At 49.9% G+C, this 14,676-nt stretch overlaps 1 protein-coding gene across 1 annotated transcript; it reads left to right on the top strand.

Annotated features, from left to right (window-relative positions):
• The first annotated feature begins 604 nt into the window (after positions 1 to 604).
• Positions 605 to 13,117, top strand: slc25a46 (solute carrier family 25 member 46). Its single transcript, XM_028601586.1, has 8 exons — positions 605 to 1,066; positions 2,672 to 2,714; positions 2,872 to 2,929; positions 3,708 to 3,785; positions 5,115 to 5,215; positions 5,664 to 5,720; positions 6,500 to 6,557; positions 12,287 to 13,117. The coding sequence occupies exons 1-8, from the start codon at positions 802 to 804 to the stop codon at positions 12,890 to 12,892; spliced, it is 1,266 nt and encodes a 421-aa protein (XP_028457387.1). The 5' UTR covers positions 605 to 801; the 3' UTR covers positions 12,893 to 13,117.
• The last annotated feature ends 1,559 nt before the right edge of the window (positions 13,118 to 14,676 follow it).

Here is a 14,676-nt window from a genome sequence, read left to right as displayed (position 1 = left end):
GTGTGTTGTGTGTGTGTGTCTGTGTGTGTCTGTGTGTTGTGTGTGTGTGTGTGTGTGTGTGTGTGTGTGTGTGTGTGTGTGTGTGTGTGTGTGTGTGTGTGTGTGTGTGTGTGTGTGTTTGTGTGTGTGTGTGTGTGTGTGTGTCTGTGTGTTCAATGTCTCATCTCGCTGATGTGACCGAGCCCGACCAGAACACCAACACCATTCCTAAACATCTGTCTGAACCCCCGACGGGCCGGGCCGGGTCTCCACCCTCTAGTGCACAGGTGTCAAACTCGAGGCCCGTGGGCCAAATCTGGCCCCTCGCAGATCAATTTAGGTTCACAATACATTTTGGCCCACCTAGTTTTTGTCACTTTTTCTGACGTTTTTGTCACTTTTGCCGAATTCTTTTTAGGACTTTATGTCGACCAAACTGTGAGTGAGGAGACTTTATGACACACGCAATAATACAGTCAAATATATTTAACTTTGTCGCTTAAATAAAAGCCTATCAATAAACTCTACATCCCTTGATGTGATTCTTATTTTCCAGTGTGGCCCTCTGGGAAGTTGAGTTTGACAGCCCTGCTCCAGAGGGAGGGGGCTGCAGGCCGTCTGTAGGGGGCGGTAATTAGCTGTAACACCGCCAAGCTGCCGGAAGAAGAGCAGAAGAAGAACAACATCCGGGTGACAGGTGGATGTTGTTTATCTGTGGGTCAAATATTCCTCCTTTAACTTATTCCTCCCGTTATTCTCCCGGGACGTGTTGCCGTCGGTTTACCCCGGTCCTCCCGCAGTCTGCCCCGCAGCGACCCTCCGATGGCCTCCCGGCGGCCGGACAGCTTCGATGGGCTCGGGTACCGCGGCCGCGACGACCCGCTGTACGGAGCCTCCTACCCGGTCAGAAGCGCTGGAGGCCCCGCGGAGCTGCAGCACCACCACTGGGTCACCAGCCCTCCGGACATCCCGGGCAGCCGCAACCTGCACCACACAGACCGGACACCGCAGCTCGAAGAGCCGCTGGGGGGCCCCGGAGGTCCCGCTGCCGCCTGGGAGGCTCCACAGCCCGGCGGACCGCCCGCTGGTAGGTCGGTGGGGAGGGACGGAGGAGCTAACAGGCTAGCAGGCTAACAGGCTAATACTACCATGTATATGAAGCTGACAGGCTAGCAGGCTAATAGTACCATGTATATCAAGCTAACAGGCTAGCAGGCTAACAGGCTAATAGTACCATGTATATCAAGCTGACAGGTTGTTAGCTAACAGGCTAACAGGCTAATGTTTCAATGTAAAATTAAGAGATTAACGGCTACAAGGCTAACGGAAGGTCCTTTAATGAGCTAACTAGGAGGCTAACATGGCAACAAGAAAACCCTGAAGGCTAACTGTTCGTTAGCTTGCAGGCTAATCCTATAATAGGAACTATATGTAGTATGCTAATTAGCACCATTAGAAGTACATGGAACATTCCAGCTAACGAGGCTAACGCTCAGTTAAAAACGAGCTTCTCTTCCTGTTTCTTTAACATTTGTTTCAGCTTATTCTATGAATAAACTTTATTATTCTCTTCAATAATTAGTGATTATTCTACAGAGATAGACCTTTTTAGTTAAAGAGTAACATGAAACAGCCCCGAAATCACCATCACCAAACTCCACCAGACTCCATGTATATAATCAGGACTTTTAACATGTATAGAGCCAGCATATCTCCACCAGACTCCATGTAAATAATCAGGACTTTTAGTGTGTATAGAGCCAGCATATCTCCACCAGACTCCATGTAAATAATCAGGACTTTTAGCGTGTATAGAGCCAGCATATCTCCACCAGACTCCATGTAAATAATCAGGACTTTTAGTGTGTATAGAGCCAGCATATCTCCACCAGACTCCATGTAAATAATCAGGACTTTTAGCGTGTATAGAGCCAGCATATCTCCACCAGACTCCGTGTAAATAATCAGGACTTTTAGTGTGTATAGAGCCAGCATATCTCCACCAGACTCCATGTAAATAATCAGGACTTTTAGCGTGTATAGAGCCAGCATATCTCCACCAGACTCCATGTAAATAATCAGGACTTTTAGTGTGTATAGAGCCAGCATATCTCCACCAGACTCCATGTAAATAATCAGGACTTTTAGCGTGTATAGAGCCAGCATATCTCCACCAGACTCCATGTAAATAATCAGGACTTTTAGTGTGTATAGAGCCAGCATATCTCCACCAGACTCCATGTAAATAATCAGGACTTTTAGTGTGAGTCTGTCAGCAGCAACAACAGAACTTGTAGTGACTCTAACTGCTGCTGAACATTAGTCCTGTAGGGTTACATTACAGCTCGGTTCTGGTTTAATACTGGACCAGTTTCACAGATTGTTGTTCCATCAGACACTCAGACACACACACATGGAGACAGAGAGTATCAATAAGTAAATGACTACATGTATTTATGTCTGTATTTCTGTGTCCGTAAGACAGGTTCTGTTGTTGTATTTTGAGACATTATAAGTCTGTTATAATCAGGGACACAGTCTCTAGAGGTAAGAACTAAAACTCCTAACAGATCTATATCCAGACCATAAAAACAATCTGATTTGCAGGTTTTCCTCCTGGATCACAGCTGAAAACTGTAAAACAATCTGCAGATTCTGTTTATTAATGTTATTAATGTTTTTGTTGTTTTAGAGCAGCTGAATCGGTTTGCAGGATTTGGAATCGGACTCGTCAGGTTGGAAATTAAATTCTTCTTCTCCTTCTAATAATCATTTAATAAATGTTTTTGGTCATGTGATCCGTCCCAAAGCTCTGACAGGCCACTCAGACTAATGAAGCAGAGAGGATTTTCAGAATAAAAGTCTGTCAATAACCTGTTTGTGTGTCTGCAGTCTGTTCACTGAGAACGTCCTCGCTCACCCCTGCATCGTCTTCCGCAGACAGTGTCAGGTATCTGCTCACCTTTCTGATCAACTATATCTCAGCAATAACTCAGCAATATCTCAGCAATATCTCAGCAATAACTCAGCAATAACTCAGCAATAACTCAGCAATAACTCAGCAATAACTCAGCAATATCTCAGCAGTAACTCAGCAATATCTCAGCAATAACTCAGCAATAACTCAGCAGTAACTCAGCAATATCTCAGCAGTAACTCAGCAATATCTCAGCAATAACTCAGCAATAACTCAGCAGTAACTCAGCAATATCTCAGCAGTAACTCAGCAATATCTCAGCAGTAACTCAGCAATATCTCAGCAATAACTCAGCAATATCTCAGCAGTAACTCAGCAGTAACTCAGCAATATCTCAGCAATATCTCAGCAATATCTCAGCAACAACTCAGCAATAACTCAGCAATAACTCAGCAATAACTCAGCAATATCTCAGCAATATCTCAGCAATAACTCAGCAATATCTCAGCAGTAACTCAGCAGTAACTCAGCAATATCTCAGCAATATCTCAGCAGTAACTCAGCAATAACTCAGCAGCAACTCAGCAGTAACTCAGCAGTAACTCAGCAGTAACTCAGCAATATCTCAGCAATATCTCAGCAGTAACTCAGCAATATCTCAGGTATATCTCAGCAGTAACTCAGCAGTAACTCAGCAGCAAGACGATAGTTAGCCTTTAAGTTGACGTTAGTTCTCCTTCCTGCTGCTCTCTGATTGGCTGTCTGATTAGTTCTCCTTCCTGCTGCTCTCTGATTGGCTGTCTGTCTGCAGGTGAACTTCCACGGAGGCTGTTACCACCTGACTCCGTTCACTGCAGTCGCCGTCATGTACTCCATCTCAAAGGCTCAGGTACACACTCCACGTACAAATACACACATCTGTCCATCTCCAAGGCTCAGGTACACACTCCACGTACAAATACACACATCTGTCCATCTCCAAGGCTCAGGTACACACTCCACATACAAATACACACATCTGTCCATCTCCAAGGCTCAGGTACACACTCCACATACAAATACATAAATATATCTGTTCACAGGGAAGAATACAGTTTATTTACCAAATGTTAAAAGACACATAAGAACAAATACAAATAAGTACTTTATTAATATTAAAAAACATGAAATGAAAAAACAAATATATATATTACATATTATACTCATGTTCAGGTCTCTGTTTTAGCTACAGAGTGAGACCTCTTCTCTTCTTCTTCTTCTGTACTATCTTTGATTGCACTGCACATGCTCAGTAGCTCAGATGTAGCTCCTGTCAGCTAGAGGCAGGATCAGCTGGGAGGCTTGGAGCTCATGGGAGGAGTTCTCTGGAGATGATGGTGAACTAGTGTGTGTTGTAGCAGCGCTTTGCTATTGAGAACGAGCTAGCATGCTAACGCTAGCATGCTAACGCTAGCATGTTGTTCTGAGATATGAATCTGAATAGTGTGTGTGTGTGTGTCTGTGTGTGTGTGTGTGTGTGTGTGTGTGTGTGTGTGTGTGTGTGTGTGTGTGTGTGTGTGTGTGTGTGTGTGTGTGTCTGTGTGTGTGTGTGTGTGTGTGTGTGTCTCTGTGTGTGTGTGTGTCTCTGTGTGTGTCTCTGTGTGTGTGTGTCTGTGTGTGTGTGTGTGTGTGTCTGTGTGTCTCTGTGTGTGTGTGTGTGTGTGTGTGTGTGTCCTGTGTGTGTGTGTGTGTCTGTGTGTGTGTGTGTCTCTGTGTGTGTGTGTGTCCTGTGTGTGTCTCTGTGTCCTGTGTGTGTGTGTGTGTCTCTGTGTGTGTGTGTGTGTGTGTGTCCTGTGTGTGTGTGTGTGTGTGTGTGTGTGTGTGTGTGTGTGTGTGTGTGTGTGTGTGTGTGTGTGTGTGTGTGTGTGTGTGTGTGTGTGTGTGTGTGTGTGTGTGTGTGTGTGTGTGTGTGTGTGTGTGTGTGTGTGTGTGTGTGTGTGTGTGTGTGTGTGTGTGTGTGTGTGTGTGTGTGTCTGTGTGTGTGTGTGTGTGTGTGTGTGTGTGTGTGTGTGTGTGTGTGTGTGTGTGTGTGTGTGTGTGTGTGTGTGTGTGTGTGTGTGTGTCTGTGTGTGTGTGTCTCTGTGTGTGTGTGTGTGTGTGTGTGTGTGTGTGTGTGTGTGTGTGTGTGTGTGTGTGTGTGTGTGTGTGTGTGTGTGTGTGTGTGTGTGTGTGTGTATAGGGGGTGAAGTCTCAGTGGAAGGGGATGGGCAGCACCTTCATCGTCCACGGCATCACGCTCGGAGCCGAGGGGGTCATCAGCGAGTTCACGCCGTTACCACGGTAACCACACACTGTAGTATTACTGTAGTAGTTAAGATGAGACTGTAGTATTACTGTAGTAGTAAAGATGAGACTGTAGTATTACTGTAGTATTACTGTAGTAGTAAAGATGAGACTGTAGTATTACTGTAGTATTACTGTAGTAGTTAAGATGAGAGGATTTTATTCTCATTTTATTCCAACAAATCCCTCCAGAAGGAACTAAACTGTGTCTGTGTGTGTGTGTGTGTGTGTGTGTGTGTGTGTGTGTGTGTGTGTGTGTGTGTGTGTGTGTGTGTGTGTGTGTGTGTGTGTGTGTGTGTGTGTGTGTGTGTGTGTGTGTGTGTGTGTGTGTGTGTGTGTGTGTGTGTGTGTGTGTGTGTGTGTGTGTGTCTGTGTGTGTGTGTGTGTGTGTGTGTGTGTGTGTGTGTGTGTGTGTGTGTGTGTGTGTGTGTGTGTGTGTGTGTAGGGAGCTTCCTCACAGGTGGAGTCTGAAACAGCTGGCAGGACATTTACTGCTCAAAGGGTCGGTCACTACAACACATTTCTTCTTCTATGAATGAAACAAACTGTAGTTTACTGGAGCTAACTGTCTCTCTGCCTGTCTCTCTCTGCCTGTCTGCCTCTCTCTCTGTCTGTCTGTCTCTCTCTGTCTCTCTGCCTGTCTCTCTCTGTCTGTCTGCCTCTCTCTCTGTCTGTCTGTCTCTCTCTCTCTCTGCCTGTCTGTCTCTCTCTGTCTGTCTGTCTGTCTCTCTGCCTGTCTCTCTCTGTCTGTCTCTCTCTCTGCCTGTCTGCCTGTCTGTGTATCTCTCTGCCTGTCTGTCTGTCTCTCTCTGTCTGTCTGTCTGTCTCTCTGCCTGTCTCTCTGTCTGTCTGTCTCTCTCTGTCTGTCTGTCTGTCTCTCTGCCTGTCTCTCTCTGTCTGTCTCTCTCTGCCTGTCTGCCTGTCTGTCTCTCTCTGTCTGTCTGTCTCTCTCTGTCTGTCTGTCTGTCTCTCTGCCTGTCTCTCTCTGTCTGTCTCTCTCTCTGCCTGTCTGTCTGTCTGTCTCTCTCTGTCTGTCTGTCTCTCTCTGTCTGTCTGTCTGTTTCTCTGCCTGTCTCTCTCTGCCTGTCTCTCTTTCTGCCTGTCTGCCTGTCTGTCTGTCTCTCTGTCTGTCTCTCTCTCTGCCTGTCTGTCTGCCTGTCTGTCTGTCTCTCTGCCTGTCTATCTGTCTGTCTCTCTGCCTGTCTGTCTGTGTCTCTGCCTGTCTATCTGTCTGTCTCTCTGCCTGTCTGTCTGTCTCTCTGCCTGTCTGTCTGTCTGCAGGTTAACAGCTGTGGTGGCTCTTCCTTTTTACTGTGCCAGCCTCATTGAGACCGTCCAGGTAAATATTCATTACTGATGAATAATCACAATGTTTTTATCAACATTCATCTAACAAATATAAAGTTAGAATATATATATATATATATATATATATATATATATATATATATATATATATATATATATATATATATATATATATATATATATATATATATATATATATATATATATATATATATATATATATATATATATATATATATATATATATATATATATATATATATATATATATATATATATATATATATATATATATATGTATATATATATGTGTGTGTATATGTGTACCATATTTCCTCAAGTAAAAGCCGGGGCTCTGATAGCGACGTGGATAATCTCCTAAATGCCTTACATATAATATTAAGTCAAAATAAAATTCAAGTTCATTGCACATTTCTACCAATTTAATTTAACAGATTGAACAAGATATTCATGCTTTTTTCCCCACTTAGTTTTTCTGGATTATTGTCCTCCTGGTGTTTTAGTCCGTGCGGCTGTATGTGTAACTCAGCCAGGTGTAGGTGCAGTAACGTACAGGTGCCAGCAGATGGCGGTAGCTCCAGGTGTAGGTGCAGTAACGTACAGGTGGCAGCAGATGGCGGTAGCTCCAGGTGTAGGTGCAGTAACGTACAGGTGCCAGCAGATGGCGGTAGCTCCAGGTGTAGGTGCAGTAACGTACAGGTGCCAGCAGATGGCGGTAGCTACAGGTGTAGGTGCAGTAACGTACAGGTGCCAGCAGATGGCGGTAGCTCCAGGTGTAGGTGCAGTACCGTACAGGTGCCAGCAGATGGCGGTAGCTCCAGGTGTAGGTGCAGTAAGGTGCCAGCAGATGGCGGTACAGGTGCCAGCAGATGGCGGTAGCTCCAGGTGTAGGTGCAGTAACGCACAGGTGCCAGCAGATGGCGGTAGCTCCAGGTGTAGGTGCAGTAACGCACAGGTGCCAGCAGATGGCGGTGCTCCAGGTGTAGGTGTAGGTGCCCATGGCGGGTGTAGGTGCAGTAACGCACAGGTGCCAGCAGATGGCGGTAGCTCCAGGTGTAGGTGCAGTAACGCACAGGTGCCAGCAGATGGCGGTAGCTACAGGTGTAGGTGCAGTAACGCACAGGTGCCAGCAGATGGCGGTAGCTCCAGGTGTAGGTGCAGTACCGTACAGGTGCCAGCAGATGGCGGTAGCTACAGGTGTAGGTGCAGTAACGTACAGGTGCCAGCAGATGGCGGTAGCTCCAGGTGTAGGTGCAGTAACGTACAGGTGCCAGCAGATGGCGGTAGCTCCAGGTGTAGGTGCAGTAACGTACAGGTGCCAGCAGATGGCGGTAGCTCCAGGTGTAGGTGCAGTAACGTACAGGTGCCAGCAGATGGCGGTAGCTCCAGGTGTAGGTGCAGTAACGTACTGGTGCCAGCAGATGGCGGTAGCTCCAGTTGTAGGTGCAGTACCGTACAGGTGCCAGCAGATGGCGGTAGCTACAGGTGTGGGTGCAGTAACGCATTACAGGTGCCAGCAGATGGCGGTAGCTCCAGGTGTAGGTGCAGTAACGTTACAGGTGCCAGCAGATGGCGGTAGCTCCAGGTGTAGGTGCAGTAACGTACAGGTGGCAGCAGATGGCGGTAGCTCCAGGTGTAGGTGCAGTAACGTACAGGTGGCAGCAGATGGCGGTAGCTCCAGGTGTAGGTGCAGTAACGTACAGGTGCCAGCAGATGGCGGTAGCTCCAGGTGTAGGTGCAGTAACGTACAGGTGGCAGCAGATGGCGGTAGCTCCAGGTGTAGGTGCAGTAACGCACAGGTGCCAGCAGATGGCGGTAGCTCCAGGTGTAGGTGCAGTAACGTACAGGTGCCAGCAGATGGCGGTAGCTCCAGGTGTAGGTGCAGTAACGTACAGGTGGCAGCAGATGGCGGTAGCTCCAGGTGTAGGTGCAGTAACGTACAGGTGGCAGCAGATGGCGGTAGCTCCAGGTGTAGGTGCAGTAACGCATTACAGGTGGCAGCAGATGGCGGTAGCTCCAGGTGTAGGTGCAGTAACGCACAGGTGCCAGCAGATGGCGGTAGCTCCAGGTGTAGGTGCAGTAACATTACAGGTGCCAGCAGATATCGGTAGCTACAGGTGTAGGTGCAGTAACGCACAGGTGCCAGCAGATGGCGGTAGCTCCAGGTGTAGGTGCAGTAACATTACAGGTGGCAGCAGATGGCGGTAGCTCCAGGTGTAGGTGCAGTAACGCACAGGTGCCAGCAGATGGCGGTAGCTCCAGGTGTAGGTGCAGTAACATTACAGGTGGCAGCAGATGGCGGTAGCTCCAGGTGTAGGTGCAGTAACGCACAGGTGGCAGCAGATGGCGGTAGCTCCAGGTGTAGGTGCAGTAACGCACAGGTGGCAGCAGATGGCGGTAGCTCCAGGTGTAGGTGCAGTAGCGTTACAGGTGCCAGCAGATGGCGGTAGCTCCAGGTGTAGGTGCAGTAACATTACAGGTGCCAGCAGATATCGGTAGCTACAGGTGTAGGTGCAGTAACGCACAGGTGCCAGCAGATGGCGGTAGCTACAGGTGTAGGTGCAGTAACGCACAGGTGCCAGCTGATGGCGGTAGCTACAGGTGTAGGTGCAGTACCGCACAGGTGCCAGCAGATGGCGGTAGCTACAGGTGTAGGTGCAGTAACGTACAGGTGCCAGCAGATGGCGGTAGCTCCAGGTGTAGGTGCAGTAACGTACAGGTGCCAGCAGATGGCGGTAGCTCCAGGTGTAGGTGCAGTAACGTACAGGTGCCAGCAGATGGCGGTAGCTCCAGGTGTAGGTGCAGTAACGTACAGGTGGCAGCAGATGGCGGTAGCTACAGGTGTAGGTGCAGTAACGTACAGGTGCCAGCAGATGGCGGTAGCTCCAGGTGTAGGTGCAGTAACGTACAGGTGGCAGCAGATGGCGGTAGCTACAGGTGTAGGTGCAGTAACGTACAGGTGCCAGCTGATGGCGGTAGCTCCAGGTGTAGGTGCAGTAACGTACAGGTGCCAGCTGATGGCGGTAGCTCCAGGTGTAGGTGCAGTAACGTACAGGTGCCAGCTGATGGCGGTAGCTCCAGGTGTAGGTGCAGTAACGTACAGGTGCCAGCTGATGGCGGTAGCTCCAGGTGTAGGTGCGGTAACGTACAGGTGCCAGCAGATGGCGGTAGCTCCAGGTGTAGGTGCAGTAACGTACAGGTGCCAGCTGATGGCGGTAGCTACAGGTGTAGGTGCAGTAACGCACAGGTGGCAGCAGATGGCGGTAGCTCCAGGTGTAGGTGCAGTAACGCATTACAGGTGGCAGCAGATGGCGGTAGCTCCAGGTGTAGGTGCAGTAACGTACAGGTGGCAGCAGATGGCGGTAGCTCCAGGTGTAGGTGCAGTAACGTACAGGTGGCAGCAGATGGCGGTAGCTCCAGGTGTAGGTGCAGTAACGTACAGGTGCCAGCAGATGGCGGTAGCTCCAGGTGTAGGTGCAGTAACGTACAGGTGCCAGCAGATATCGGTAGCTACAGGTGTAGGTGCAGTAACGTACAGGTGCCAGCAGATGGCGGTAGCTACAGGTGTAGGTGCAGTAACGTACAGGTGCCAGCTGATGGCGGTAGCTACAGGTGTAGGTGCAGTACCGTACAGGTGCCAGCAGATGGCGGTAGCTACAGGTGTAGGTGCAGTAACGTACAGGTGCCAGCAGATGGCGGTAGCTCCAGGTGTAGGTGCAGTAACGTACAGGTGCCAGCAGATGGCGGTAGCTCCAGGTGTAGGTGCAGTAACGTACAGGTGCCAGCAGATGGCGGTAGCTCCAGGTGTAGGTGCAGTAACGTACAGGTGGCAGCAGATGGCGGTAGCTACAGGTGTAGGTGCAGTAACGCACAGGTGCCAGCAGATGGCGGTAGCTCCAGGTGTAGGTGCAGTAACATTACAGGTGGCAGCAGATGGCGGTAGCTCCAGGTGTAGGTGCAGTAACGCACAGGTGCCAGCTGATGGCGGTAGCTCCAGGTGTAGGTGCAGTAACGCACAGGTGCCAGCTGATGGCGGTAGCTCCAGGTGTAGGTGCAGTAACGTACAGGTGCCAGCTGATGGCGGTAGCTACAGGTGTAGGTGCAGTAACGTACAGGTGCCAGCAGATGGCGGTAGCTCCAGGTGTAGGTGCAGTAACGTACAGGTGCCAGCAGATGGCGGTAGCTACAGGTGTAGGTGCAGTAACGCACAGGTGCCAGCAGATGGCGGTAGCTCCAGGTGTAGGTGCAGTAACGCACAGGTGCCAGCAGATGGCGGTAGCTCCAGGTGTAGGTGCAGTAACGCACAGGTGCCAGCTGATGGCGGTAGCTCCAGGTGTAGGTGCAGTAACGCACAGGTGCCAGCAGATGGCGGTAGCTCCAGGTGTAGGTGCAGTAACATTACAGGTGCCAGCTGATGGCGGTAGCTCCAGGTGTAGGTGCAGTAACGTACAGGTGCCAGCTGATGGCGGTAGCTCCAGGTGTAGGTGCAGTAACGTACAGGTGCCAGCAGATGGCGGTAGCTACAGGTGTAGGTGGAATTACAGATAAAGGCCTCCTGCTCTCATTGGAGGAAATACGGTACATTTTCTGATCATTGAGATTGTTGCTGAAGCCGCCTTCAGAATAAAAGCTCTTCCTGTCTCTCTGTGTGTCTCTGTGTGTGTGTCTCTGTGTGTGTGTCTCTGTGTGTGTGTCTCTGTGTGTGTGTCTCTGTGTGTGTGTCTCTGTGTGTGTGTCTCTGTGTGTGTCTCTCTGTCTCTCTCTCTCTGTGTGTGTGTCTCTGTGTGTGTCTCTGTGTGTCTCTCTGTCTCTCTCTCTCTGTGTGTGTCTGTGTGTGTGTGTCTCTGTGTGTGTCTCTGTGTGTCTCTGTCTCTCTCTCTCTGTGTGTCTCTCTGTGTGTGTGTCTCTCTGTCTCTCTCTCTGTGTGTGTGTCTCTCTGTGTGTGTCTCTCTGTGTGTGTCTCTGTGTGTGTGTCTCTCTGTGTGTGTCTCTGTGTGTGTCTCTCTCTCTGTGTGTGTGTCTCTCTGTGTGTGTCTCTGTGTGTGTCTCTCTGTGTGTCTCTCTCTCTCTCTGTGTGTGTCTCTGTGTGTGTGTCTCTGTGTGTGTCTCTCTGTGTGTCTCTCTGTGTGTGTCTCTCTCTCTCTGTGTGTGTGTCTCTCTGTGTGTGTGTCTCTCTGTGTGTGTCTCTGTGTGTGTCTCTCTGTGTGTCTCTCTCTCTCTCTGTGTGTGTCTCTCTGTGTGTGTGTCTCTCTGTGTGTGTCTCTCTGTGTGTGTCTCTGTCTCTCTCTCTGTGTGTGTGTCTCTGTGTGTCTCTCTGTGTGTCTCTCTGTGTGTCTCTCTGTGTGTCTCTCTGTGTGTGTCTCTCTGTCTCTCTGTGTGTGTGTCTCTCTGTGTGTGTCTCTGTGTGTGTGTGTCTCTCTGTGTGTGTCTCTGTGTGTGTCTCTCTGTGTGTGTGTCTCTGTGTGTGTCTCTCTGTGTGTCTCTCTGTGTGTGTGTCTCTCTGTGTGTGTGTCTCTCTGTGTGTGTGTCTCTGTGTGTGTCTCTCTGTGTGTGTGTCTCTCTGTGTGTGTCTGTGTGTGTCTCTCTGTGTGTGTGTCTCTCTGTGTCTCTCTGTGTGTGTCTCTCTGTGTGTGTCTCTGTGTGTGTGTCTCTCTGTGTGTGTGTGTCTCTGTGTGTGTCTCTGTGTGTGTCTCTCTGTGTGTGTCTGTGTGTGTGTCTCTCTCTCTCTCCCCCCCCCAGAGTGAGATAGTGAGAGATGAGTCCTCCTGTGGTCTGCTGGACTGTGTGCGTGAGGGTCTGACCCGGGTCCTTGGGGTGGGGGCCCCCCACAGCCGCCGCCTGCTGCCCCTGACCTCCCTGCTGCTCCCCGCGGCGCTGCACGCTATGCTACGCTACGCTATCTCCTCCGCGGTGCAGCGGGCCGCGCTGTGGCTGCACCAGAGGGCCCGCCCCCCCCGCCACGACCCCCCCGCCGCCGCCCCCCCCGCCAACCCGCTGGACGCCTACTTCCCCGAGCTGGCGGCGGCGTGGGCCGGCTGCCTGGTGGCGGACGTGGTGCTGTTCCCGCTGGAGACGGCGCTGCACCGGCTAGCGCTGCAGGGCACGCGCACCATCATCGACGCCACGGACGGCGTCGCCGCGGGGGGGGGCCCGCTGGTGCTGCCCGTCAACACGCAGTACGACGGCTTCTCCGACTGCCTGCACGCCATCCGCCGCAAGGAGGGCGCGGCCGGCTTCTACCGCGGCGCCGGGGCGCTAGCCGCGCAGTACGCGCTGCACGGGGCGCTGCTAGCCGCCGCTAGGACTCTGCTACGACTACTGCTGCTGGACGCACGCGCTCGCTAGAGGGGGGGCAACACTGACTGGGTCGCCATGGAGACACAGCAACACTGACTGGGTAAACTGTGTTTCTGCCGACACGACAACAAGAAAACATCTCTGTTTCTGGTCCAAAATATCATCAGAGTAACAAATTATTTTATACCAATCAGATGATAGGAGACACACACACACACACACAGAGACGCACACACAGAGACACACACACACACACACACAGAGACGCACACACAGAGACACACACACACACACACACAGAGAGAGACACACACACACACACACACACACAGAGAGACGCACACACAGAGACACACACACACACACAGAGAGACACACAGAGAGACGCACACACAGAGACACACACACACAGAGATACACACACACACAGAGAGACACACACACACACACACACACACACACACCCACCCACACAGAGAGATACACACACACACACACACACACACACACCCACACACAGAGAGATACACACACACACACACACACCCACACAGAGAGATACACACACACACACACACACACCCACGCAGAGAGATACACACACACACACACACACACACACACAGAGACACACACACTTCTGTAATGTCTACTTTGAGTTTTAAGTGTAACATGGAGGGGCGGGGCTTATTCTGCAGCCAGTCACCAGAGGGGGAGGGGCTTATTCTGCAGCCAGTCACCAGAGGGGGCGGGGCTTATTCTGCAGCCAGTCACCAGAGGGGGCGGGGCATATTCTGCAGCCAGTCACCAGAGGGGGCGGGGCTTATTCTGCAGCCAGTCACCAGAGGGGGTCCAGATGTTCTGACTGTCTGCAGAAACTGCTGAGTCATGACTTCAAACATCCCAGAATAACACCTATCAACCACTGTGAAGTGTTCTAGCAACCACCTGTAACTCCCATAGCAACCGTCAGGAACACAGTAATCACCTTGTGCAAACTTTTAGCGTAGCTTAGCATAAAGACTGAACGCAGGGGGAAACTGTTCGTGTAGCTTAGCATACAGACTGGACCTAGGGAGGAAAACTGTTCGCATAGCTTAGCATAAAGACTGTTAGCGTAGCTTAGCATACAGACTGGACCTAGGGAGGAAAACTGTTCGCATAGCTTAGCATAAAGACTGTTAGCGTAGCTTAGCATACAGACTGGACCTAGGGGGGAAACTGTTAGCGTAGCTTAGCATACAGACTGGACCTAGGGGGGGAAACTGTTAGCGTAGCTTAGCATACAGACTGGAACCGGGGGGAAACTGTTAGCGTAGCTTAGCATAAAGACTGGAACCGGGGGGAAACTGTTAGCGTAGCTTAGCATAAAGACTGTTAGCATAGCTGAACCACTTACCAACAACACAAGGTCGGTCTCTGGATGTTTGTGTCACTTCCTGCCTTCAAAGTAAAAGTTGTTGAGTGTCGCCATGGAAACGCAGGGTCACTTCCTGTTCCAGCATAAAGCATGACCTCACCATGACTCGTCCGTGTTCCACTTTTTATTTGTATAAAGTTGTAAAAATGAAAAAAAGTGTTAAAAGAAAATGTAGATTTAGATTAAATTAAAAGTGATTAATGAATTAATTAATTATTATAAATTATTAAATATTCAAACCAAATGAGGGAAGAAAGGGTTGAAGATTTTCAAAATAAATGTTTTAGGAAATGAACGCGACATTCTTGTAAAGTCTGAAAGAATCAATAAAGTTGATGCAAAGTGTTTGTTTCTGCTGCACTGGTTTAAATAAAGTTTATTCAAAGTGTTCTGTTGTAAATGTCACGTGTTG

This window comes from Perca flavescens, chromosome 16, assembly GCF_004354835.1.
Source record: "Perca flavescens isolate YP-PL-M2 chromosome 16, PFLA_1.0, whole genome shotgun sequence".
In the NCBI taxonomy this organism is placed as follows: domain Eukaryota; kingdom Metazoa; phylum Chordata; class Actinopteri; order Perciformes; family Percidae; genus Perca; species Perca flavescens.
Note: the sequence above shows the minus strand (reverse complement) of the source record. Positions and strands in the feature narration are given on the sequence as shown.

Bases quoted from the DNA above. Each gene is read 5' to 3' on its own strand.
- slc25a46 (XM_028601586.1), top strand. From the start codon at position 802: ATGGCCTCCCGGCGGCCGGACAGCTTCGATGGGCTCGGGTACCGCGGC. The intron at 2,715-2,871 runs GTTGGAAATTAA...GTGTGTCTGCAG, and splicing joins TTTGGAATCGGACTCGTCAG to TCTGTTCACTGAGAACGTCC. The intron at 5,216-5,663 runs GTAACCACACAC...GTGTGTGTGTAG, and splicing joins GAGTTCACGCCGTTACCACG to GGAGCTTCCTCACAGGTGGA.